The 27604-nt window shown below is 50.7% G+C and overlaps 2 protein-coding genes and 1 pseudogene across 2 annotated transcripts in view; 1 reads left to right on the top strand and 2 right to left on the bottom strand.

The window, feature by feature from the left end:
• Positions 1-27604, bottom strand: part of LOC128826933 (uncharacterized) — a 377153-nt gene that overhangs the window by 192772 nt on the left and 156777 nt on the right. The gene's annotated exons all lie outside the window — the stretch shown is intronic.
• LOC128827550 (5.8S ribosomal RNA) lies at positions 2627-2768 on the top strand (annotated as a pseudogene).
• Positions 17830-25801, bottom strand: LOC128826923 (uncharacterized). The gene is made up of 2 exons (XM_054010483.1): positions 25416-25801; positions 17830-18400 (listed from the first exon to the last, which is right to left on the bottom strand). Exons 1-2 carry the CDS (start codon positions 25693-25695, stop codon positions 17925-17927), a joined length of 756 nt encoding a protein of 251 aa, XP_053866458.1. The 5' UTR covers positions 25696-25801; the 3' UTR covers positions 17830-17924.

Raw genomic sequence — 27604 nt, 5'->3', positions numbered from 1 at the left:
CCAATAAAAGATATCACCTCACCCACCTTGCCTCTGTCTAGCTGAGTGTCAGCCAATGCATCTAGGAAAACTTGGGGAAATTCTGGGAGACCCTTAGCTTTCAGCAAAACTATAAAATAATGCCTGGGTCTATTGGCAGCTCCCATTTATTCCCCCTTCCCCCCTGAATTCAAATAGCAACAGACTGACGAGTGATAAAAGGACATACATTTTTTTCATGGTTATTGAGAGGAAGGATGCTCCAGTGCTTAGGGTATTAGCCTGAGTCTTAATAGACTCATGTACCAACCCTGCCACAGACTTCCTCTGGACCTGGGGCAAGTCACTTAGGATATGTCCACACAGCAGCTGAGAGATGTAACTCCCGGCTCTGATAGACGTACACACACTAGCTCTGCTAAAATAACAGCATGGCCACGGTGGGCTCTGGAACGGGCTAGCTGCCAGAGTACTGACCCAGGGGGTTGGGCAGGATTGGACATGGGCAGCTAGACCACGACCACAACACTACTTTTAGCACTCTGGGTCAAGCAGAGTGCGGGTGGGTGTGTCAAACCAAGCTGGGAATCACACCACCCAGCTGCTTAATCTCTCTGGATTGCAGTTTGGTGTCTGTAAAATGGGGCTAATACCAGTTTCCCACCTCCCAGGTGTGTCCTGAGAATAAATACATTATGACGTGCTCCAGTATTGTAGTAATGGGGGCCACATACGTACCTAAGACAGATCACTAAGGGAAAGTATTGATTAGTATTGTATATCAATAAGACCTTCCACAGTCAAACTAGTTGGGATCAAAATTATATAAAGGATACCAGCACCTTATTGGTCAGCGCATTGGGGAGCTACTCTCTAACTGGGGCTGGATGAAATTTCCCCCACAGGCCAGTTATGGCATATTTGTCCACCATGGGGCGGAAGATGGACCATTATTCTGATCCAGTGCAGCAATTTCTAATTTTATTTGAACAAGGAATTCCCAGTAAGTGCGGGTCATAAGCTCGTGTTGATTAAGTCCCTGCCCTTTATACACACCGCCCGTCGCTATGACTGATTGGATGGTTTAGTGAGGTCCTCGGATTGGCCCTGCTGGGGTCAGTCACGGCCCTGGTGGAACGCCAAGAAGACGGTCGAACTTGACTATCTAGAGGAAGTAAAAGTCGTAACAAGGTTTCCGTAGGTGAACCTGCGGGAAGGATCTTTAACGGGGTTGCGCTCGGCCGGCTTGGGGTCCCTCGACGGCCACGCAGCTGACGACTGAAGAAAGCCTTGGACATCTCCCCACGTGCAGGATGGGACCCCGCCAACGGGGTCCCGTGCGCGGGGAGGGCCGGGTGCCCCCTCTGCACTCACTCTGTCCCCCTCCCAGGCGGCTGGGGAGAGGGGTTGAGGTCGGTGGAGGGGGTCTCCTCCATCCGTGCCAGTCCTCTGCCGAGCCACCGTCGCGCCTTCCCCCCGTGTGCGCATACCCGAGCCGCATTCCCTCCGAGACGCCGTCCGCCCATGCGGTCTGCCCCTGGTCGCTGGGACCGCCCTCCCTGCCACTTTGGCGCGCGGGGAACAGTAGGGACCGGGCCGTGGGCGACCGACCCCGGACGGGGAGCTCTCAGTGCGGATGTGTGGCCGGGATGGCGACCGGAGGGGGTGTGCAAACGTCGGTGGCCCCAGTCTCGTCCGCCTCCCAGGCACACCGGGAACAGAGGGAAACCCCAGATCCCTAGGACCAGACGAGGCCATGGCAGCGGTTTCTTGGTGCGCCTTCTGGAATGATGCCCCCCGAGGTAATGCGGAGCCGGCTAGCGGGTGCCGAGCACCACTCCGCATGCGGTCCATCGCTCACCTGCCTACCCCCGTGTAGGCTGGAAGCGGTGGCGGGGGGACGGACGCCCCAGAGGGATTGGAACCGTTTCCCTCACCCAGGAGCCAGGTACCTAGCGCGCTCCACGAGCCTCGTGGCCCGGGGAAGGTGGTGGTTCAAAGACTTGTGCGGCCTGAGGTGGCCCATGGACGCCCACAAGGGGGCCCCGGTGAGGGCGGAAGGGGGACCGCTGAGGAGGGAAGGTACCCCCATACCCCCCTCGGTACCCCCATGCCGCCCACCCCAGGCCTCCCGGTCCACAGGAAGCCCAAGACGGAGAGGGGCTACCCTGCCTTCCTCTCTGCATCGGGGCCAAAAGGCCGGGGCCCGTCTGCCTTTCCCCCCTTCACCCAGACTCCCACCCCACACTCTGTGAGGGGAGGGCTGAAAGGGCTGGTGCGGGGGGGTTGGTCTGCACGTGGCCGCAGCCGCCTGGCCCCTGCGAGCCAAGCGCCTGGCCCAAACCCGAGCCTTCGGGCTCGATTGTTAAACCTTTACTTGTGACCGTAACGTATGAAGGGCGGGCACCGAGGAGGGCTGCCCCGGATGGGCGGGATGTCCCGGGGGACGGACGGACGGGCTGAGGCGGCGAGAGAAAGAGGGACCTGCGGGGCCCCCCTGCTCCCGCCCCAAAACCCACCCGAGGTCCCCTTCGGGGACAGCAGGCCGGGGACCCGACCGGTGCGGACAAGGAACTCCCCCGCTGGCACGGCTTTGGCCGCGTGGGGGAAAAAGGCGCGAGCCTCCCAAAAATAAAAGCCTCATGACAACTATTAGTGGTGGATCACTCGGCTCGTGAGTCGATGAAGAACGCAGCTAGCTGCGAGAATTAATGTGAATTGCAGGACACATTGATCATCGACACTTCGAATGCACTTGCGGCCCCGGGTTCCTCCCTGTCTGAGCGTCGCTTGAAGGTCAATCGTCCCCGCGGATCCAGTGGTGGTGGGACGCCGCCCTCCTCCCCTGGTGGTGGAGTTCCATGAGCAACCCCGTCGCCGCCCTCCATAGGAAGCGCAGCTGGGGTGTCACAGGCACCGGGGTCAGTCCATCGCCCCCCTTCCCGCCCGTGGCTCTCCCCAACACCTTCGTCCCCCTAAGTTCAGACCCGATGCCCAGGAGCACCCGCTTCGGGGAGCTCGTCCCGTTGGCAGAGGAGCGGCATCACGGCAGCCGGTCCCATGTGCCCCGTTGCCCCATCCACTCTCCCTTTGCACACACCCACTGTGCCCCGCTCGTGCAGCGGGACAGGGTGGAGTTTCCGGGGGACGTTGCGTTGGGGGGGTCGGGGAACCGGGTCGGCTGTGGGTGCCGGCTCCCGGGTCCTGAGGGTAGACAGGCCTGCCCTGCACGGCTGTCTGTGGTGACCCGGCTGCCCGCGGGGTCCTGGTCCCCTCCCCTTCCCCAGGTTACGACGGTGCCCAGGACTGGGGTGCGGTCAGGGTGAGGGCGAGACTCACCAGGAGGAGGAGGGTGTCGGAAAGTCAGGGAGAGAAGGGGTGGGAGGCACGCACGCGTGACGGTAGAGAGAGGAGGAGGGGTTCATGAGGGTGCCCAGGTTTCAAACTCCCCCCCCAGCTCCTCCGTCCGCCACCTCTGCTGGTCGTTTCCCCTCTCCCTGGCCAACGGCGCCCCCCGCACGCACTCCTGGCGCCATCCGCCCCCCTCTGCTCGCCCCGGTCTCGGCACCTCTCCATGTTCTCTCTTGCTCCTCGGGTGGGCCGTTCTTCCTCAAGCTGGTTGGATCAGGCCTCCTCCGGGGCCGAAGCGCTTCCGCGGTGGGGGGCGGTGGGCGTCCGCCGTGCCCCCGCACTCCCGGGTCCCCATCCGACTGCGACCTCAGATCAGACATGGCAACCCACTGAATTTAAGCATATTAGTCAGCGGAGGAAAAGAAACATACCAGGATTCCCTCGGTAACGGCGAGTGAACAGGGAAGAGCCCAGCGCCGAATCCCCGTCCCGTAGAGGCGCGCAGGAAATGTGGCGTACAGAAGACCCACTCCCTGGTGCCGCTCTTGGGGGCCCAAGTCCTTCTGATCGAGGCACAGCCCGTGGACAGTGTGAGGCCGGTAGCGGCCCCCGGAGCACCGGGACCGGGTCTTCTTGGAGTCAGGTTGCTTGGGAATGCAGCCCAAAGCTGGTGGTAAACTCCACCTAAGGCTAAATATTAGCATGAGACCGATAGTCAACAAGTACCATAAGGGAAAGTTGAAAAGAACTTTGAACAGAGAGTTCAAGAGTGCGTGAAACTGTTAAGAGGTAAACGGGTGGGGGCCGTGCAGTCTGCCCAGAGGATTCAACCCGACGGGTTTGGTCGGCCGGCCCGGGACGACGGAGCTCCCTTGCCCCCCCTAAAATCCTTGTTTAAATAAGCAGCAGCTATTGAAACACTAGAGAACAGGCCAAAATCTCTTACCTTCAGCCCCCCTCAGTGCTGCTGATTTATCTCTGAGAAGCAGCAAGAGAGAGATTTGTCCGCTGCATCTCCCTCTCTCTGCCTTTCACCGTCTCTGCCTCTTCTCTTTATACAGAGAGCAATTGGCAAGTCCCAGTTCCACAGAACTCACTGGCAAAACTCCCATTGACCAAAGTTTGAGCTCCTAACATCCAAGATCCAAACAATGTGACATGTGGAATCAATATCTCAAAACTCTGCACTGTCATCCCTGGTATCAACTCTTATCTCAAAGGTTATGGGGATGGTCCTATTGGGCAACATCCATTCGTCAGTGTGGGGGTGGAGGACAGTGGTGGGACTGCAAACTCTCACTTTCCTGGTACCACTTGCAGGGTATGGGGCTCTGAAGTGCCTGGGAGCAGCAATAAGTCTCTGCACAGACAGTTTATAGGAAGGTGTGGGGAACTGGGCCTGTCTGCTTTCGGGGGAAAGCCTGCTTTTTCTTTCTGATGTTGATCATAAAATCATAGAATAACAGGGTTGGAAGGGACCTCAGGAGGTCATCTAGTCCAACCCCCTGCTCAAACCAGGACCAGTTCCCAAATAAATCATCCCAGCCAGGGCTTTGTCAAGCCTGACCTTAAAAACCTATAAGGAAGGAGATTCCACCACCTCCCTAGGGAACCCATTCCAGTGCTTCACCACCCTCCTCGTGAAAAAGTTTTTCCTAATATCCAACCTAAACCTCCCCAACTGCAACTTGAGACCATTCCTCCTTGTTCTGTCATCTGGTACCACTGAGAACAGTCTAGATCCATCCTCTTTGGAACCCCCTTTCAGATAGTTGAAAGCAGCTATCAAATCCCCCCTCATTCTTCTCTTCTGCAGACTTAACAATCCCAGTTCCCTCAGCCTCTCCTCATAAGTCATGTGCTCCTTCCCCTAATCATTTTGTTGCCCTCCGCTGGACTCTTTCCAATTTTTCCACATCCTTCTTGTAGTGTGGGGCCCAAAACTGGACACAGTACTCCAGATGAGGCCTCACCAATGTCGAATAGAGGGGAATGATCACATCCCTCAATCTGCTGGCAATGCCCCTACTTATACAGCCCAAAATGCCGTTAGCCTTCTTGGCAACAAGGGCACACTGTTGACTCATATCCAGCTTCCCATCCACTGTAACCCCTAGGTCCTTTTCCGCAGAACTTCTTCCTAGCCTTTCAGTCCCTAGTCCGTAGCAATGCATGGGATTCTTCCGTCCTAAGTGCAGGACTCTGCACTTGTCCTTGTTGAACCTCATCAGGTTTCTTTTGGCCCAATCCTCTAATTTGTCTAGGTCCCTCTGTATCCTATCCCTACCCTCCAGTGTATCTACCACTCCTCCCAGTTTAGTGTCATCTGCAAACTTCTGAGAGTGCAGTCCATGCCATCCTCCAGATCATTAATGAAGATATTAAACAAAACCGGTCCCAGGACCTACCCTTGGGGCACTCCGCTTGAAACCGGCTGCCAACTAGACATGGAGCCATTGATCACTACCCATTGAGCCCGACGATCTAGCCAGCTTTCTATCCACCTTATAGTCCATTCATCCAGCCCATACTTCTTCAACTTGCTGGCAAGAATACTGTGGGAGACCGTATCAAAAGCTTTGCTAAAGTCAAGGAATAACACATCCACTGCTTTCCTCTCATCCACAGAGCCAATTATCTCCTCATAGAAGGCAATTAGGTTAGTCAGGCATGACTTGCCCTTGGTGAATCCATGCTGACTGTTCCTGATCACTTTCCTCTCCTCTAAGTGCTTCAGAATTGATTCCTTGAGGACCTGCTCCATGATTTCTTGTCTGCTATCATTCTGAATTCTAGGAGAGAAAGTTGTGTTACGTTGCAACCTTCCACCAAAAGACCCACCCCACCCAAACAGTAACAAAACATGTTTAAGTGTAACTCTTCTGCCAGATGGAGCCAGCAGCAACAAGGGCCGGGTTCAGTATCTAGGGTTCCTTTTCAACAATACAACACAAAACTGGCTTGAGCCCCCACCCAGTGACCTGGGACAATTACACACCACCCCCTGGGCGCCTCTAAGAGGCAATACTTCCCCCCTCGCAAGCACAGAGTCTGAGTGTAGCAAAAACTTTTTAAAAAAGGAGAGAATTAACTCAGCATTAATTTGGGAAAACACTGCAACTAGGGCTCCTAAACACAAACCATGAGCAAAAGACCCATCCCCAAGTAAGTTGGACAGTGTCCTTTTCCCCTCAGGGTCTTAAGTCTAGCTACCCAAAAAGCCCTTTAACGTGCCCCTCACTTCTCTGTATCCCACTCACAATTGCTGTCCTTGGCCAGTGCAGCCCCAGAGTTCAGCGGTTCATCCACAGAGTTCACCTCCCACCCTGTGTGGAAGGCAGGGGGCAGTAAGGAGGCACCTTACACGCTGCACTGCTCGGGCACTCGCTCATTGCCCCAACGCCTCTGCGGCCCTCTGCTCTGGTCCTCTCCACTAGCTTCTCTGCTGGACACTTGCCACACCTTTCCACCAGCCTCCCAGCCAGCCACTTGCCACACCTCTCCACCAGCTGCCCACTCACCAAGATGTCTTCAGGGCCCCCCCCCACACACACACATAACACAGCTCTCAGTGATTTCAGCAGTTATGACCTCACTGCTGGTGCACACTGGGCAGTCTCTTGCAATAGAGACACTGCCCCAAAGTAGATCTAATACTTAGATCTAGGTATCTGCAATTTCAACTCTGCAGCATGCAACAAAACTCTCAATTAAGTCTAAATTAGCTTTTATGATGCCGTTAAGAAAGAAGGGGTTAAATGGTGTCTAGGACCCTTAAACAGGCTCCACCCCACCATATGCCTCTGCCTGCACCCACCCTCACTCCACTCATTGGGCTTCGGAATCCATTTCCCCTGCATAGTAAGGGCTGTTGAACAGGGGCAGCTCTAACTTTTTTGCCACCCCAGGCACGTGGCTTTCAGCAGTGTGCCTGCAGAAGGTCCCCAGTCCCGTGGCTTGGGCATACCTGCTGCCAAATTGCCACTGAATCTATGGGACCAGCAGACATGCTGCCAAAGGCTCTGTAACTGCTACCCTCACAGGGACTAGCAGGGCATCCCCCACAGCTTGCTACCCCAGACACATACTTGGAGCGCTGGTGCCTAGAGCCACCGCTGCTGTTGAGTTGAGGGTGAGTCCCTCCATTGGGCTATGTCCTCCATTGGCACAGTGCTGCTGCCCTCAGTTCACACAACAAGGATAGCAACCTTTATTACTCCTGCCCCAATAACAAGGAGTCAGGGGATCCAACACCAGCCACAAGTGATCCTTTCGGCAAGCAGTCCCATCATGCTGAGCACTTGGGTAGGGTGGGTGTGTCCATGCAAATGAGATCAGCTTCTGAAGTCTTTTTCCACAGCTCACCACTAGATGTCAGGGGAGAGCTCATCTAGACTCTGCTTACATAAGCATTTGATCAAGAGGCTTCCAAATAGGCTAAACCCAGGGGCACTTAGAGCCATATTGGTTGGCTCCGGCATGGTCAGGCAGGTATTGCTTTGCCCCACCCAGCTCAGGGTCCTTCACATTTTCACAGGCCATCAGGCAGGCTTAGACTGTGGGGAGAAGTCCCCCTTCTTTCCTGGCCGTAGTTACCTCTGCCAAGCGACCACCCTGCTCTTCGACTGGGCATTTCCCACCCTTGGCTGGGTGCCAGGGATTGGGCAGGGCCCCGCAGCTGCCTCATGTCCCCACACTGCCATCACCACAGACCCACAGGAATGCAGGCCTGGAAGGGAGCTTAACAGACCTACACCAGCCCTCAGCCCTGACCAGCCGTGCCCAGTGCATGTCTAACCCACCTCTCCTGCCTCTGGGCCCAGGCATGGGAGGGCAGAGAGACCATTTCCCTGGCCTTGGTATCAGGGCTCAGAGAAGCTTCCCCTTCCAGTCAGTAAGAGTTCTTGCTCCCACGGAGGAGACTGTTTCTGCCCCCACCGCCTTTCCTCAGTCTCAGGGGTTTGGTTTCATAGGCTGGGGAGGTACCTGGATCTCCTCTCTGATTCTGATCAGGGCCATACAAGCCCCACATCCTCAGAGCTGTTCCATTTACATGCTGGCTAACGGAGAGGGTTCTGACTGCCCTCTTCGGCTCTTAAAGCCATAATCCCATTGCCCAACAGCACATATCAGGACTACCTGGCAATGCACCTAGAGCCAGCACCCCGACCCCTCCTGGGGCTGCATCAACTGCTGTGCTGTAGGCAGAGGGAAGGTGTTCACACCAGGTGGTGTTGGAGAGAAGGCTTTGGATTCTTTGACCATGGGAGGGTGTTCCAAGAAGAAGGAGTGCTAGGCAGTTCCAGGTCCACTCCCGGCACCCAGCCATGGCTCAGGCCCTGGCCCCCAGCCATGGCTCTGCTTCCAGCACTGGCTGCAGCCACGACTCTGCTCCAGGCCTGGGAGTTGAAGACACATTCCATTACTGGAAGGGGGGGGCACAAGAGGAAAAGTTTGGGCACCACTGATCCAGTCATTAGTACCTCTCAGTTTAACAGTACAAGGCAGCAGAAGAAAAACAGGTTTATGTGGGGAGTAGTAACTCAGGAAGCCCTTGGTCAAATGACCCCAAATTTGGATCACTAATGCTGCCCTGTATCTCCATGAGGTGCACCAACTTTCAAAGCAATCCAAGTCACCATTCAGATTGTAGAGCACTTACAAGAGTTGAGACTTAAAGCATAAAAATGGAGGGTATGGAAACATGCTAGCTGGTTTTCTGCACCAGCACGTGCACACTGTAAAAATGTACATTATCTTAAATACCGTTCTCAGTTTGGATCCCCTAAAGATTTAGAGGGTGCCATGCACTATGCTGGGTAAAACTCGACAGACTGAGACCAGCCAGTTGTGAACCAGCTGAGCGGCGAGCAGTGGAGAGGCTAACAGACGGAGTTTGACTGGGATCTGCCCGAGAGGAGCCACATTAAGTGCTGCATTAGGGGGCCTGTTTTGGGAGCTGGGGGGTGAGTATCTGAATGTCTGTTGCAGGGACAGTTTGTCAGGTTGACCATGTCCTTGATTGTTTGAAAAGTGTGAATTGGGAGTGCTTTGTTCCAGGTGGGCCTTGAGTGGGCCTGATCGACTGAGTGGAGGGTAAAGCTTTGAGCCATGACAACTGCTTCGAGCCAGCAGCCTATAAAAAGGGAGCCAGTTGCGAACCAGCTGAGTGGCTAACAGAGGGAGTTCGCCTGGGGAGAGCCCTCTGAGGCTTTCATCTTGCAGGCTCCTCTGAGTAGTTGCTGCAGCAGCTGAGGAAGCTCTTAGAAGGAAGGTGCTATGGATGGTGAGCGATCAGCTGTTGTAACCTGCACAGGATGTGCCGTGTTTGTCTTTCTTCCACAGGACAGAAGTGACTTTGTCTGTACAAAGTGCAAGCTGGTCTCCATATTGAAAGAGAAGGTTCGAGGGCAGGAGAAACAAGTATCAACCCTGCGTTGCATAAGAGAAAATGAAGATTTCCTGGACAGACGTCAGGATACACTTCTGCAGGCACAATGTTCTGAAGAATCGGAGCAGGATGCGCAGAGGGGACTGAGGGACGGTGAAGAAATATGGCAACATGTGACCTCCAGAAGAAGAAAGAGGAAAATCCATGAACCAGCAATGCAGATACAGGTGAGCAACCGATTTCATCTTCTCTCCACAGGTACTAATGCACCTCTATAATGTATAGACCATGCTTCTGCTCCAGTGAAGCAATGACGTTCCTCCAGCCATTAAATAACAGCAGGTACTGGAACGTTGGAGAACAAACTCAAATCTCTTATCTTCAGCCCCTCGGTGCTTTCAATTTACCTCTGGGAAGCAGCAAAAGAGAGATTTGTCCTGCCTCCCTCTCTCTGTCTCTGCTTCTTTCCTTTGTACCAAGAGCAATTGCCAGGCTCTAGTTCTGCAGGACTCACTAGCTAAACTCCCGTTGACACTAAGCAAGACCAGGGTTTCTAGATCCAATCTAGATCCGAACAATGGGAGAAGCAAAACCAAGAGCGCCCTGAGCTGTCACCCCTTGAGTTAACTCTTATCCTGTAGGATGTGCACACGTTAGCTATTGTACAATGTCTAATCCTTTGCAGGCCAGTGGTAATTTACCAGGCCAGCGAAAATAAGTTGTTTCTTTCTCCGGGGTTCCAAAGAACTCAGTATCTCTGGGATTCAACTGGTGAAATGTCTTTTGTAGTTGTTTGGCAAGGGGGGGAGGGTCCACGCAGGGGTGTGTTGGCTAATCAGGACTTGGCAGCGTGTGGGATATTTACAAAATTTACCAGAAATTAGTCAGTATCTGAGCAGTCATTGGCCTCAATTCAAACAGTGTAGCAATTTAGCAGGGTTTGCTAATGCTTCAGATTAGAGGCCAAACCATCAAACATCTATCTGCAAAGAGGAAGATCTGGGATCCCCTTGTTTGTCTCTTTAGGTATGTCTACACTGTAACAGAACACCCCATGGCTGGCCCTTCTCAGCTGACGCGGGTTCGTGGGGCTACCAACTTGCAGTGTAGATATTCAGGCTCTGGGTCCCCACGAGGAGGGAGGGTCCCAGAGCCCAGGCCCCAGCCCACGCCAGAATGTCTACACTGCAGTTGTACAGTCCTGCAGTCCAAGCCCAAGTCAGCTGACCCGGGCCAGCTGTGGGTCTTTTATTGCCACGTAGACATGCCCTTTGAGAGAAGCAAGGCCTGGCTCTGTCATTAATTAACCAGAGAGCCAAGTACACTCATAGTTTGGCAGGATGGCGTGGGGTCTGAATGGAAACAGATGTTTCCTGAAAACTCGGTGAGAAAACCAATCACCAGCGTCTATGGCCTGGCAGTTGCTCTTGATATAAAGGAAAGAAGCAGAGACAGAGGGAGGGAGATTGGAAACAGAGTGGACACACAGTGGGCCCTTCTCCTGCCCCCACCTATGCTGCAAGCAACCAAGACACTGAGAAGAAGACAAGACTCCAACACAGGAAATTGGCCTAGGTTTAAGGAAAAAACCTGTATACTAAGCACTGCAATACCCAGTGTGGTGAGAAAAACTGCTTCATCTAGTTGCTGCCCAGTCTAATGGGGTTGAGAGTTTAGACTGCGTGCTTATATTTTATTTTGGTAACTAACTCTGACTTGTTATGATTTGATTTCTAATCACTTAAAATCTATCTTTATAGTTAATAAATCTGTTTGTTTATTCTACCTCAGGGATCGTCAACCTTTGGCAGGCGGCCCACCAGGGTAAGCCCCCTGTCAGGCCGGGATGGTTTATTTACCTGCCGCGTCCGCAGGTTCAGCCGATCACGGCTCCCACTGGCCGCGCTTTGCCGCTCCAGGCCAATGGGGGCGGCGGGAAGCGGCAGCCAGCACATCCCTCAGCCCGCACAGCTTCCTGCAGCCCCATTGGCCTGGGACTGCGAACTGCGGCCAGTGGGAGCCGTGATCGGCCAAACCTGCGGACACGGCAGGTAAACAAACCGGCCTGGCCCGCCAAGGGGCTTACCCTGCTGGGCCACGTGCCAAAGGTTGCTGTTCCCTGTTCTACCTGAAGCAGTGTGTTTAGTTTGAAGTGCGTCAGAGATTCCCCTTGGGATAACAAGCCTGGTACATATCAATTTGTTTGTTAAATTGATGAACTCATATGGGCTTTCAGCGTCCAGTGGGCATAACTGGACACTGCAAGATGGAGGTTCCTAGGGTTGTGTCTGGGACCGGAGATATTGGTTAGTGTCAATCAGTTGCAAGTAGATGGGAGCAGCTTACATGCCAGAAGCTGTGCGAGAACAGCCCAGGAGTTCTTAAAAAGGTAAATTTTATTAAAAACAAAAAGAAAGAAAATACATTTGGAACTTAGGCTTTTGCTAGATTTTAAAAGAGCAATTCCAAAAATTAAGCACCCAAAATAGCTTCTTCAGGTTCAGCTTAAAGGTTACAAGCAAACAAAAGCATCTAGGTTAGCACAGAGGAGTGCACAAGCCAAAATAAAGAAATAACCTGATCGTGTCTACCTAAACATTCCAATGAGTCCTACTAGGTATGGAAAATAATTTTTCGTACCTGGTTCAAACCTTACACAGCATTCCTGCTTATAGCATTGCTGCTCCGTGTCCCTGCAGCCCAGAGAGAACAACAGACAAAGGGAAAAGTTTCTTTCCCCATTTAAAAAAGTTCTAGCCTTCCCATTGGCTCTTTTGGTCAGGTGCCCACTTTTTTTCTTTACCTGGGGGACTTTTTAACCCTTTCCAGGTAAAGCAAGTAAAGAACAGCTACCAAGAGGGATTTTACAGCTAACTGGCTGGCTGGGTGTCCATCAAAGGGAGCTACCCCCACACACACACTTTATTTATCACACGCCCCCCCCAAATCACAGATGTGTGGGCCAGCCTGGTTCAGGTCGGGTCCACACCAGCTGGGATTTCTTCCTGGAGGTTTAGGAAACAGAGTTAATAAGATAAATGCACGTCTAATTTTACTAATAATTACATGAAGAACTAAACAGTACTTTTTACATTTCAAGGACTATAATGACTTAGAATGCAGGGACATTTTTACTCGGCTGATTCTGGGAAACCTTCAGCCACTTTGTTAGTCTCCTGAAATGTGTTGTATCTCAAAATTGAAGTCTTGAAGAGCTAAACTCCACCAAAGAAGCTTTTTGTTAGTTTCTTTGACTGTGTGAAGCCACTTCAGTGCAGCCTGATTAGTTTACAGGTGTAACCGCCATCCCAACTCATAGAATATCACGGTTGGAAGGGACCTCAGGAGGTCATCTAGTCCAACCCCCTGCTCAAAGTAGGACTAATCCCCAGCTAGTTTTCAAAGATAATGGCCAATGGCTCTGCAATCACAGATGGGGGAAGAGGGCAGGGTAGGTGAATGACATCGCATTCTGGGTCCTAAATGTCTCCCAACCCCTACATAGAAGTAGGTGACCCTATGACAGATCAGTGATCTGTCTATCCCAGTATCCTGTATTCTGACAGTGGCCAATGCCAGGTGCTTCAGAGGGAATGACCAGAACAGAGCAATTATTGAGTGATCCATCCCTTGTTGTACACTCCAAGCTTCTGGCAAACAGAGGCTAGGGACACTCAGAGCATAGGGTTGCATCCCTGACCATCCTGGTCAATAGCCACTGATGGACCTATCCTCTGTGAACTTAACTAGCTCTTTTTTGAGCCCTGTTATACTTTTGGTCTTCAAAACATCCCCTGGCAACAAGTTCTGCAGATTGACTGCATTGTGTGAAGAAATACTTCCTTTTGTGAGTTTGAAACCGCCTGCCTATTAATTTCACTGGGTGAACCCTAGTTCTCATTGTGATATTCTGTACCTTGGGGGAGCAACCTGTAACCCCCATATTCCTCATCTGTATATAATTGTGATCGTACATTGGGGGAGCAACCTGTAACCCCCATATTCCTCATCTGTATATAATTGTGATCGTATATATAAAGCAGGCCTTGTAAGGTATCAGGGGAAAGGTTCTGCTCTGCTGAAATTCATTTCTCTGTCCATATATGTGTATCATTAATGCATGTGACGTTATGAGAATTGTGTTGTATGGTGGTCACTGAAACATGCTGTAAGTTGTGGAATCAGCCAGATATTAGCTCCCCAGAGACAACAGCAAGGAAAGTAACCACCGCCCGGGTGGGGTGTCAAACAGCCCATCAACAGCCATTGTCCAGCAAGGGAGCTACAATTCAATGACTCACCTCCACGAGGCCACATCAGGGGAATTGCTCAACCTTGCCTGGAGACTCAGCAATGTCCCCCAGACATGCCTGGACTTGTGCTCCCCAAGCACATGGACTGAGGGTATAAAACGGAACATGGGGGCTCCATGCTGGGCCTTTCTCCTTCACCCACCTATGCTGCAAGCAACAAGGACACTCTGAAGATTCCATCTGAGGGGACTGGCCCAGATTTCAAGGGTGAAATCTGTATATTACGGACTGCAATATCCAGTGAGAAAAACTGCTTTCTCTAGTTGCTGCCCAGTCTAGTAGGGTTGAGAGTTTAGACTGCGTGTTATATTTTATTTCTTTTGGTAACTAACTCTGACTTTTTGCCTAACACCTAATATCACTTAAAATCTCTCTTCTGTAGTCAATAAATTTGTTTTACTGTTTATCTTTGCCAGTGAGTTTGTATGAATCATGTGGCAAATGTACTCAGGTTTTGTAAAGGCTGGTGTATATCCACTTTCCATTGATGAAGTGGTGAACCAATTAATAAATTTGCACTGCTCATCTTGAGCAGTGCAAGACAGTATATTCCTGAGGTACAGTGCTGGGTGCTGGGGAGATTTGGCTCTGGTGCCTTTCTCTGTGTGATTCATGAGTGGCTCTGGGAACATTCACGCAATCTAGCTGGGTGTGGGGTCTCCACATGCGGTTGTGCTGAGTGATACCAGCACCTGGAGGGGTTTGCTGCTGGTTCACTAGCAAGGTATTGTGAGAGACAGCCCAGGCTGGAGAGAGTACACAGGGCATAGCGGTCCCATGGTCCCAGGCTGCACCCCAGGGATCCCATCACATTTATGTTATGTGAAGAGGTAAGTAACACTTTCTTATTCACTTTCTCCACACTAGTCATGATTTTATAAACCTCTATCATATCCTCCCTTAGCCGTCTCTTTTCCAAGCTGAACAGTCCCAGTCTTTTTCATCTTCCCATGTAGAAGCTGTTCTATCCCCCTCATTTTTGTTGTCCTTCTGTCGGGGACTCTTTAACCCAGACGGCAAGGTTCGTTGTCTGACCGCAGAGTGAGAGACAGGCAACACCAGCAAGGTCCAATACAAGCTCTTTATTGAAGAGTGCACACAACAATAGAGAGCGGCCCGTCTCCTGAGAGAACCAGCACACCTCTACAACAACTAGTGAGATTATATAGACAGTCCCGTCGCGTCATAGTTAAGCAACTTAAACCCCCGAACCCCCTTTTACTAGTTAAAAGCTTCTGACATCTATGCATATCTATCTTCATTGACAGTACAAACAGTTCATGATGCCTCAGCAGCTTCTTATCGATATCTTCGTCATGTGCCAGAGGCTGAGAACAAAGAAGGAGTTAGGTACAGATAAACCCAAAAACAGGGAGTAACAGGGAGTGGGGACTCCGAGTCTCCATCTGTTTAAACAAACTGTTCCTGGTACTTCGGTTACAAGAACGCGGCCCTTCCTCCTATCTTATCTCTTAGGCCTTGTCTACACTACGAGAGTAGTTCGATTTTACTTAAATCGAATTTTTGGAATTGATATTGCAAAGTCGAACGTGTGTGTCCACACTAAGGACAGTAATTCGACTTTGTGAGTCCACACTAACGGGGAAAGCGTCGACATTGGAAGTGGTGCACTGTGGTCAGCTATCCCACAGTTCCCGGAGTCCCCGCTGCCCATTGGAATTCTGGGTGGAGCCGCAAATGCCTTCTGGGTAAAAAAAATGTGTCCAGGGTGCTTTTGGGTAACTGTCGTCATCCGTCCATCACTCCCGCCCTCCCTCCCTGAAAGCGCCGGCGGGAAATCAGTTCGCGCACTTTTCTAGTCAGTGACAGCGCGGACGCCACAGCACTGCGAGCATGGAGCCTGCTGCAACCATCACTGCAGTTGTGGCCGCTCTCAACACCTCGCAACTTATCATACACCTTTCCCTGAGGCAGATGCAGAAAAGTCAGGCAAGGAGGCTACGTCAACGCGGTGATGGCCTGAAGTCTGAGAGTAGCACAGACCTCTCAGAAAGCAGGGGACCCAGCGCCGAGAACATCACGGTGGCAATGGGTCATGTTGATGCCGTCGAAAGGAGATTCTGGGCACGGGAAACAAGCACTGAGTGGTGGGACCGCATAGTGCTGCAGGTCTGGGATGAATCCCAGTGGCTGCGAAACTTTCGCATGCGGAAGGGAACTTTCCTGGAACTTTGTGAGTTGCTGTCCCCTGCCCTGAAGCGCAATGACACCCGGATGCGAGCAGCCCTGACTGTCCAGAAGCGAGTGGCCATAGCCCTGTGGAAGCTTGCAACGCCAGACAGCTACCGGTCAGTCGCGAACCAGTTTGGGGTGGGCAAATCTACTGTGGGGGTTGTTGTGATGCAAGTAGCCAAGGCAATCGTTGATGTACTGCTGCCAAAGGTAGTCACCCTGGGAAACGTGGAGGCGATCATAGATGGCTTCGCAGCGATGGGATTCCCAAACTGCGGTGGGGCCATAGATGGAACTCACATCCCTATCCTGGCACCGGAACACCAGGCCAGCCAGTACATTAACAGAAAGGGCTACTTTTCCATGGTGCTGCAAGCACTGGTGGACCACAGGGGACGTTTTACCAACATCTACGTGGGATGGCCGGGCAAGGTTCATGACGCTCGTGTTTTCAGGAACTCTGGTCTGTTTAGACGGCTGCAGCAAGGTATTTACTTCCCGGACCACAAAATAACTCTTGGGGATGTGGAGATGCCTATAGTCATCCTCGGGGACCCAGCCTACCCGCTAATGCCCTGGCTCATGAAGCCCTATACTGGCGCCCTGGACACTGAAAAAGAACTCTTCAACTACCGGCTGAGCAAGTGCAGAATGGTGGTGGAGTGTGCTTTTGGCCGTCTCAAGGGGAGATGGAGAAGCTTACTGACTCGCTGTGATCTCAGCGAAACCAATATCCCCATTGTTATTGCAGCTTGCTGTGTGCTCCACAATCTCTGTGAGAGCAAGGGGGAGACCTTTATGGCGGGGTGGGAGGTTGAGGAAAATAGCCTGGCTGCTGATTACTCACAGCCAGACAGCCGGGCGATTAGAAGAGACCAGCGGGAAGCGCTGTGCATCCGGAAGGCTTTGAAAGCAAAGTTCCTGAGTGAGCAGGGTAACCTGTGACTTTAAAGTTTGTGTATTGAGAAGCTAAACCTGCCCCCGTTTCTTTGCCCAGTTAATGTTGACTATCCTATCCAGTTACATACCCCCTTCACCCCACTTCCAACACACGTTTCAAAATAAAAATAGTTCTACTTTGTTAAAGCACACCGTTTTCTTTAATACTGTATTCGCGGGAATTTTTTAAAACTGGGACGCAGACTGTGGTGCGGAGCGGGTGTACTGTAGTGGCGCGAATGCAGCTTCTAAACTCAAGGATTGACAGGCTCCGCTGCGGTGGGATGGTTGTTTCAACGGAGCCTGTCACCCCTCCTGATAGGGACTGTGTGTATGGGGGGGGTCTATGTGACTTTGTGGCAGGGGGAGGACGGTTACAGATCCCCTGCTGTGTGGCTCTGTGATCCTGCCTAAGGACCGCCGCTTAAGATCTGTAACTGCCCTCCCCTGCCACAAAGTCACAGAGCAACCCACCCCCCACCACATAACATGAAAACAACCTCCCAGACTAACCAGGGTAACTAGTCACTGCATCACTGCACTATGTATGTGCCCTGCTGCTGTGCCTGCCCCCGACTATATACCCTGCCAAAGGTGACTGTCCTGTCGAATTACCAACCCCCTATCCCCCCCTCCTCCAAAAGAACATGATGGAAACAGTAGTTAACAGAAACGTATTTTTTATTATCAACCAAACATGGAACTGGGAAAGTGAAACTTGGACGGGGGCTTGTGTCAGGCGGGAAGGAAAGAACTTGTCAAATTTTGGGGAATGAGAGCCTTCTGCTGCTCGAGCTCTCTGCAGGGGTGGAGTGAGAGTTAGCAGGGACTCTGCCGCCTCTCCTTCTGTGCACTTTGGGTGAGGGGAGTATGGGACTTGGTGGCGGGGGAGGGCGGTTAGAGATGGACTGCAGCGGGGCTCTGTCCTCCTGCCTCCGTTCCTGCAGAACATCCACAAGGCGCCGGAGCGTGTCCGTTTGCTCCCTCATTAGTCCAAGCAGGGTTTGAGTCGCCTGCTGGTCTTCCTGACGCCACCTCTCCTCCCGATCCATGTTGGCTTGGTGCATTCGGGTCAAGTTCTCCCGCCACTGGGTCTGCTGTGCTGCCTGGGCTCTGGAGCAGGCTATAAGCTCCGAGAACATGTCCTCCCGTGTCCTCTTCTTCTTATGCCTAATCCGCGCTAGCCTCTGGGAGTGTGATGACAGGCTAGGTTGTGAGACAGTCGCAGATGGGGCTGTGGGAATGGGAAAAAGGGAGTGAATTCCTCAGAAAGATAAATGTAGTTGTGAACAAAGAACATAGTCTTTCTCTGTTAACAAGACCATGCACAGCACCTATCACATGCACACTCAGCACAAGGTCGAATTCTCGGCCTTCGCATTCAGTGCCTGGGGTCTTCTACAGCACATTTGAGAAGCCTCTCAGGAGAACGGAATTTCTGTTGCAGGCAGACATGGTAAGCCGTAGACTTGTGGCAGCTTAAAACTTTAATATTAGCAATGGCCTCATTTCACATTGAAATCAATGTCGGTCCCTGCTGCCAGCAATTCGGCAAGCAGGAAGTCTGCTCCTGTCCCACACCCTCGCGGCTGTCCCCGGGAACGATCCCTTTCGGCTGCCCCTCTCCCGCCTCCACCGCGTGGCTGCAAACCAGCGGTTACAGTTCTGTAAAGGAACGGCAAAGCAGTCCCAACACTAACATTCCCCTACCTCATTCAAAGCAGGTCATCATGAGCGACATCACCCTCATGAGGATCTCTGACAGCGAGAAAGAGAGAATGCTCCGGGAAAGCCTGCAAAGACCAGGGCCGTATGCCGCCATGCTGTGCAGAGCAATGATTCCAGAGTACTTGATAGTCTCGTGGCGTGGCAACGTGTCCTACTACGGAGGACCCAATAAGGCCGCTCTCCCCAAGAACCTAATGCAGCGGATTTCCAATTACCTCCAGGAGAGCTTCCTCGAGATGTCACAGGAGGATTTCTGCTCCATCCCCGGACATATAGACCGCATTTTACTGTAGCTGCTGTAGCAGTGACTAACCAGTAGAGCGGCTTGGGCAGGACAATCATGCAAAACCGGACATTGCTAGATTTTTTTTCAATAGTTGCACTGCCCATGACTGAATCGTTAAGCTAATCAAACTAATCATGAGAAACCCATTTTTTAAATTGTTAATATTCCTGTTCTGTTACAAATAAATGTTTAGATTTTTACAACACTTACTGGCTGATCCTTCCCCAGATTCTGTGTCCGGGGTAACGGCTGGGGAGGGTTGGTAGGGGATCTCTGTAAGGGTGATGAAGAGATCCTGGCTGTCGGGGAAATCAGCGTTGTGAGCGCTGTCGACTGCCTCGTCCTCCTCATCTCCTTCCTCATCTTCCCCGTCCGCTAACATGTCCGAGGATCCAGCCGTGGACACTATCCCATCCTCAGAGTCCACGGTCACTGGTGGGGTAGTGGTGGCGGCCGCACCGAGGATGGAATGCAGTGCCTCGTAGAAACGGGATGTCTGGGGATGGGATCCGGAGCGTCCGTTTGCCTCTTTGGTCTTCTGGTAGCCTTGTCTCAGCTCCTTGATTTTCACGCGGCACTGCATTACATCCCGGCTGTATCCTCTCTCTGCCATGTCTTTAGAGATCTTCTCGTAGATCTTTGCATTCCGTCTTTTGGATCGCAGCTCGGAAAGCACGGACTCATCGCCCCACACAGCGATGAGATCCAAGACTTCCCGATCAGTCCATGCTGGGGCCCTCTTTCTATTCTGAGATTGCACGGCCATCACTGCTGGAGAGCTCTGCATCGTTGCCAGTGCTGCTGAGCTCGCCACGATGTCCAGACAGGAAATGAGATTCAAACTGGCCAGACAGGAAAAGGAATTCAAATTCAAATTTTCCCGGGGCTTTTCCTGTGTGGCAGTTCAGAGCATCCGAGCTCGTACTGCTGTCCAGAGCGTCAACAGAGTGGTGCACTGTGGGATAGCTCCCGGAGCTATTAGCGTCGATTTCCATCCACACCTAGCCTAATTCGACATGGCCATGTCGAATTTAGCGCTACTCCCCTCGTCGGGGAGGAGTACAGAAGTCGAATTAAAGAGACCTCTATGTCGAACTAAATACCTTCGCGGTGTGGACGGGTGCAGGGTTAATTCGATGTAACGGCGCTAACTTCGACATAAACGCCTAGTGTAGACCAGGCCTTACAGTTTGAGCAAGCGGGCCCCTAGGCCTCACTGAGGAAAAAGAAATGGCCTACCAACTACTGTTAGCCTGACTATGATTAAGCTAGCCAGACAGTGTTTTATACCCCATAATTTTACGGGCCTAACAATCCCCCCTTTGTCCCTGGAGTTCCTTAGAGGGACTCCTGGGACAACTTTAACGAGAGGTAGGCTTGGAGTTGGTTACTTTTGGGCAGAACACACCTTGGCACCCATCCAACACCCAACTTTTATTATGACATATAAGGTCAGTAAGCCGCATATAATTACAACAGCGCTCCGGAGTATATTGTGGAGCCAACCACTTATATCTGGAATCTAATTGAACAGGTTACTCCACCAGGACTCAATTCGTTTGCCTCCGTGGTCCTTTGCTACTTCCATAATGTGGTTTGCCCGTTCCCAAGTGGCATTATAAACATCAGGGACATACACGCAACATTCTTGTCCGATCAAAGCGCACGTTCTCCCCTGGGAAGCCAGTAATATATTCAATGCCAAGCGGTTTTGAAGCACTATCTGCCTGAGTTTTCGCTGCTCAGTTGCCAAATCCACCAAGGCATCCGCGGTGGTATTTGCCATTATTTTTAAAACTCTTTGGAGCCTCATTACTTCTTCTCTTATTCGCCAGGTGGCTCTTCCACAAGCAAAATAAAACCTTGCACAAACACCTGTCCAGTCGTTTAGAGCTCGCCAAGTGAGGGGGCGAGATTCTTTGACATCTTCTTCGGCCTTCTTTACATTTCTAATTTTTTTTTTAGGGAGGTGAGCTCGATACACCACAGGTGGTTCCAGCCAGGCTAGATAGCAGGACTCACTCCATGAGGAAGGGAGAGCTAAGTATGCCTTGTTGCCACATACCCAGTATACTCCAAACAGGGTGGGGAACAACTTAAAGAGGGTCCTATTGCTTATTTTGTACTATTCTGTCTAGGATGGGAGGAGAGAAAATTTAGCTGCTGTGGCATTTGAGGAACATAAACACATAGAGCGATTCGGAAAGTTATACTCAAGCGTGCAGTTAATAACATACTCATCAATCAGTTTATGTCCTTTGTATAAAAGGTGATGTTCTCCATGCATGTGACACTTTTTGCCATGAACAACGTGCCACTGAGAGGTGCAACCGGTTGCCCCGTCCAGAAGGGAAATGTTAGGTCTTTTTTTGCTTCCAAAATGAGTGCCATTAAAGTAGGCTTTGCATTTGCTGTTTCCTACTGCTACTTTTCTTTTTTTTAAGAGGCACTACTGACCCATTCTTTTCCATACTATTAGATATTTACTGTCTGAAATGCCAGTGTCAGCCCAAGTTATATTTAAATCCCTAGATGGGTCTTTTAGTGATGGGGTCCAAGTCATATTCATTGGGCTAAGGGGAATAGGGACCATGGGAAGACTCTTATGACTATCTGCTGGTATTAATGAGCACACCCAACAGGAAGTGTTTTGCAATGCTGGCATGCGTGCTTTCATTTCATGGGCCAGGCGTATGAAGGTGTTGGGGCTATATGTTTCCACTGCCTCCACTCTTCGTACTACCAAAAAAGAAAAGCAACAAACAATAAGCAAAATAAACATATAAAAACCCATGCCAGAACTCGAGGCCATCCCTTTCGAAAAGGGCACTACCAACTTAAAGTCGTTTCAGTTGCAATCGGAGCTTCAGGTCGCCCAAAGGGGTAGCAGTCCATTGATCCTGGACGCAGATGTCGTCTGTTTCTGGTTCACCCGTCTTACGGTGGGGTGAACGTGCGGGGCTCCCTCGAAGTCCGACGTCGTCTACTTCTGGGGAACTTTTTACCTGGTTAGATTCCTTAGCGGTGCTCCTTTTGACTCTAGTGTGATGAATCCAAGTGGGCAACTCCTTGACTCGGATCGCTGTAGGGCTCACCAGAAGAGTTTCAAAGGGTCCCAGCCACTGCGGTTGGAGCGGGGTCTTCTTGTATGCTTTTACCCACACGGGATCACCTGGTGAAAAAGAATGAACAGCCTCCCACAGTGGTAAAGTTTGGGAATAGGCAGAATACTGCTGCAATGTCACTAGGTGGCGCTGCAGCTCTTTTACATAAGTATCTGGTTTTTTAGTCATATTAGTATTGCTTGGGAGTGATACTAAAGGGGCAAATGTTGGAGGCACATGTCCGAACAAAATTTTATAAGGCGCCAGCCTAGTCCTAGCACTTGGAGTAGTCCGAACAATATAAAGAGCAAGGGGAAAAACTTTAGTCCACCTCAGGTTGAGTTCTTGGCAGAGTTTAGTTAAAAGGCTTTTTAATGTCCTATTCATACGCTCCACCTGGCCTGAGCTCTGGGGGTGCCAGGGAGCGTGGAAAGCCCATTTAGTTCCTACTGCTTCAGTGAGTTCTCTACAAACTTTTGCTGTGAAGTGAGTACCTTGATCGGAGTCAATTACTTCAGGAGGGCCAAACCTGGGTATTATTTCGTTAAGCAGTATTTTACAAACTGTGGTTGCAGTTGCTCGGCCGGTGGGGTATGCCTCTACCCATCCTGTGAGCTGATCAATTATGACCAACAAATGCTTTTTTCCTTCTGAGGGAGGTAAGTCAGTAAAGTCAATTTGAACATGTTGCATAGGTCTATGAGCCCATTTACGACCTCTAGGCAGTGCTTGTTTGTTAGCACTCTTTGGATTGCATTGCTGGCACAAGGTACATTTTTTTACTGTTCTTTTTGCTATTTCATGTAGTCCAGGAGAAATAAACTGCCTTAGAACAATTTGGGACATCTTATTTGCACTTAGGTGCATGTTTCTATGTATCTGTTCCATTACTTTACTTTGGTGGCTTTTTGGTAAAACCAAACGATTGTCACATTCCCATATTCCTGTTGAGTTGGGCTTAGCTCTCCACTTTTTCTAAAGTAGTTTTTCACTATCAGGAGCTTGCCGTTGCCAATCTAAAAGAGGGGGGCTCAAATCTAGCTGGGTACTTTGTAATGCTGCTTCTTTGGCAGCCTCATCTGCAAAGCGGTTGCCTATTGATACCGGATCAGTGTTTTTAGTGTGTGCCTTGCAGTGAACTACTGCAATTTCTTTGGGAGCTTGGATAGCCTGCAGTAGTTCTGCTATCTCTTTTCCATGGGCAATTTGTGACCCTGAGGAAGTAATGAACCCCCTTTCTTTCCAAATAGCTCCTGTAGCATGGCACACCCCGAAAGCATATTTCGAATCAGTGTAGATGTTCACCCTTTTTCCTTTAGCATATAGACATGCAGCTGTCAAAGCCTGCAGCTCGGCTGACTGAGCGCTTGTCCTAGGCGATAAAGGTTTCCTTATTATTACTGCATGTCCATCTGTGACTGCGTACCCGTAGTGCCGAACCCCATTCCGAACAAAAGCTGACCCGTCCACAAACAGTTCTAATTCAGGATCGGGCAGAGGAACATCGGTAAGATCAGGTCGGGGCGTTGATACTTGATCCACAACTTGCAAACAATCATGTAATACGATCTGACCGTTTTCATGGGGCAACAAAGAAGCTGGATTCAAATTTGCACATCTCTTTAACACAACTCCGTGTGTCATTAGTAGAGTCACCTCATATTTAGACAATCTTTGGTTGGTCAGATGTTTGTGCTGTTGCGAATTTAGCAGACTTGCTACAGCATGTGGAGTGTATACTGTCAGAGGGTGTCCTAGGACAATCTCTTGAGCCTTTTCAACTAACAATGCTGCTGCTGCCACATTCCTGAGGCAGCCTGGGTGCTCCTTTGCCACTGGGTCCAACTGTCCCGAAAGGTATGCCACCGGTCTAGGAGCATTTCCAAATGCTTGTGTTAACACCTCGGACGCTACTCCTTTCACCTCATGCACATACAACTCAAAGGGTTTGCTGTAATTTGGCAGCCCTAATGCTGGAGCTCGGATGAGAGACTCCTTCAGTGCCTTGAAGGCTTTTATTTGCTCGTGGTTAGGGCGTAATGGCTCTTTAGCCTTTTCCTTTGTTAGTTCATGCAAAGGTTTTAACCACTCTCTAGCCGAAATAATCCAAGGGCGACAAAATCCAATCATACCGATGAAACCCCGCATCCCTCGCTTAGTGGTAGGGAATGAGATGTTAACTATAGTCTCTATTCGTTTGGAGTCCAGACTGCGTATCCCGGGACCCAGAGTGTACCCAAGGTACCTCACTTCCTTTTTGGCCCATTGCAATTTAGTAGGGCTGACTTTATGTCCTTTTAGTGCTAACTGATTAAGCAAGTAAATAGAATCAATTTTATTACTTTCCCGAGTTATGGAGGCCACCAGGATGTCATCAACATAGGTTATCAAAGTAGAGGCAGCCGGTAACTGTACATCCTTCAAATCCTCAGCTAACACCCTTGCAAACACGCTTGGTGCCTCCACGTAACCTTGAGGCATTCTTGTCCAAGTAAGTTGTCCTGGAGGTCCAGACCGTTTATCCCCTTTCCCTGCTGTGCCGGGAACCCCCCAGGTAAATGCGAAAAGGTACTGTTTTTCCGGAGCCACTGGTACAGAGAAGAAAGCATTCACTAAGTCCATACAGGTAAACCATTCTGCTTCGGGGGGCACTATTGCTAGAATAGTGCTTGGATTCGGTACCACGGGATGTTCAGGGATTACATATTGATTTATGAGTCTTAGATCCTGTACTATTCTGTATACAGGTTTTCCATCTGAGTCAGGCTGGGGTTTCTTTACAGCCAAGATAGGGGTGTTACACGGTGAGACGCAGGGAACTAGAATTCCTTTGTTCTTAAAATTTTGCACGAGTGACTCGAGTCCTTGTATGGCCTCTATTTTCAGGGGATATTGCCTCTGGGCAGGAGGTGCCACATTGCTCTTTACTGCTGGACTTAAAGGTGAGGCAGATTTTACCAGACCCACATCGTGCTTCCCTCCCCACACTATAGGGTTAACTTTATTTTGGACTCGGAGGGGGAGTATTTCACCCTTGCTAGTGGTTAACTGCGTCAGCAAGTAAGCCTTTTCTACCGGGAACTGAAGGGAAATACTGTCAGGAGTACAGAAAATCTGAGCATGCAACTTACACAACAAATCTCTTCTTAGTAAATTAACCGGGCCATTCATTAGCAGAAAGGAATGCTGAACTGATAGGGGTCCTAGTGTAGCAACACAGTCATTTGACATAAAATGCCGTTCCGATTTTCCAGTGACTCCCACCACGCATTTTTCTATTCTGCTTATTGATGCCGCTCCCTTAGGTATAGCCGAATGAGTGGCCCCCGTGTCCACTAACAGTTCAAAAGTTTTTTGTCCGATCTTAAGGGGGACTACAGGAAATCGAGCATCGCATTTGAATTTTACCATTCCGGCTTCATATACTTCAGGACCCCAGGGGAGCGGCGCCTCTTTTCATTCCTGGTCCACAGAAAATTGACCCGCCGTTTGGGGTTTACAATCAAAGCTTCGTGGGTGAGGGCACTCTCTCTGCCAGTGGCCTTCCTCCCCGCAATTAAAACACCCTTTACAGTCCTGGTTCATCCCAGCCCCACGTGCCCTTCCCCTGAATCCACCTCTTCCTTTTCCAGGGAACCTTCCTCTGGCTCCACGGCCCTAGCCACGGCCCCTTCCTTCATTTCCCCCTGACATGGCAACTGCCAGCAGGGATATCTGATCCTTCAGATCTTGCTGCTTTTCCTTTTTCCTTTCTTTTTCCTTTTTTTCTTCCCTACCGTTGTAGACCCGTGTTGCAATGCTAACCACTTCGGGTAAACTTTTCCCTTGCATCCCATCCGGGTGTTCTCTAAATCGTTTTGCAATGTCCTCTGCACACTGTGCCATGAATACTAACTTAACCATTTCCTTTCCAGAATCTGATTCTAAATCCAGGTTGCTTTGTTTTCTAACTTCATTAGTTAATCGAGTGCAAAAGTCAGAGGGGTGTTCGTTCGGGAATTGAACACATGCAGTAACCTTACTCCAATTGGGGGTAGCCTCTCCCGCAGCTCTTATTCCATGCAAAATAGCTTGTCGGTAACGGTCTATCTTTGGCTTATCCCTGTCCTCATTTGAATCCCAATTAGGCTCAGCAGCAGGCATGGCTCCCCAATCCCGTTGACTCAAATAATATGCAGCAGCCTTTTCTTTAACTTTTTGACGTTCGTCCTCTGTTAAGAGGGTGTCCAACAACTGATTTACATCTGCCCATGTCGGTAAGTGAATAGAAAAGACAGTCCGAAATGTTCTCTCTACCGCTTCTGGATTGTCTCTTAGGCGCGGCATAGTTTGCTGCCAATTTAATAGATCAGTTGATGAGAAGGGTGTATGAGTAAACACCATTTTATGTGCCCCAGTGCTCAATGGAACGGGATACGCCCGCAAGGGACCTTGGAAAGTCCCGGAAGGTCCTTCTAGGGGATCAGAGGGATTGGGTTCTTGAACATCAGGTTTTGACCCATCTGATTCCCTCACATCTTCTCTTTTTTCTGTTTCTTCCCTCTCTGTTGCGCCCCTTGGGCTCCGCCTCGGCGGTGGTCTCATTGGGATATACCCATCTTCTTCTAACTGGGCTCCAGGATCATAAGGGGGGGGGTACTTGATGAAATTATCCACACACACAGCCTCAAGGGCTGTACGTCCTTCCTTGGGCTTATAATTATACTATATAAATAAATAATTCATTTGTCCTGGCCTAAGATCGACCAAAACATCCCTCAGGGAATTCATCCTGTCTGCGGAAAAGGTTCCACAGTTTGGCCAATCTTTAGTCGGGGACAAATGAGCAGTGAAGGAGGGCCATTGAATTTGGCATAACTTCCTCATCTTAGATTTAGTCAAACCGGTTGTTCCAGAGATCTCCTTCCAATCCCTAAATACCAGAGACAACGGGGCGTCCCCCGGACACTTACTGCCAAACTGTCCCATTTTAACCTGTGGGGACTCTAACCCTGCCCTGGGGACTCTAACCCTGCTCTGGGGACTCTAACCCCGCTCTGGGGACTCTAACCCTGCTCTGGGGACTCTAACCCTGCTCCGGCGATCGCTTACCTTATCCAGGGAGTCTAACCCCGAAGACCTGGATCCTACTCAACGGGTAGGCGGACGTTGCTGGGTTTCTACAGGCTTCAGCTGGTTCACAGGACTCGCCTTATCGCCGACGCAGGGATCAGGTTACCGGGCAAGGCTCCTCGAAGTCGGAGGATGCGCGCTGCGTTGCTTCGGAGTCCGATCCCGCACCGGAGAGTCAGACGAGTCCCGGCGGAGTCGCCAAATTTGT

This window comes from Malaclemys terrapin, chromosome 21 (assembly GCF_027887155.1).
Source record: "Malaclemys terrapin pileata isolate rMalTer1 chromosome 21, rMalTer1.hap1, whole genome shotgun sequence".
NCBI classification, from domain to species: domain Eukaryota; kingdom Metazoa; phylum Chordata; order Testudines; family Emydidae; genus Malaclemys; species Malaclemys terrapin.
Note: the sequence above shows the minus strand (reverse complement) of the source record. Positions and strands in the feature narration are given on the sequence as shown.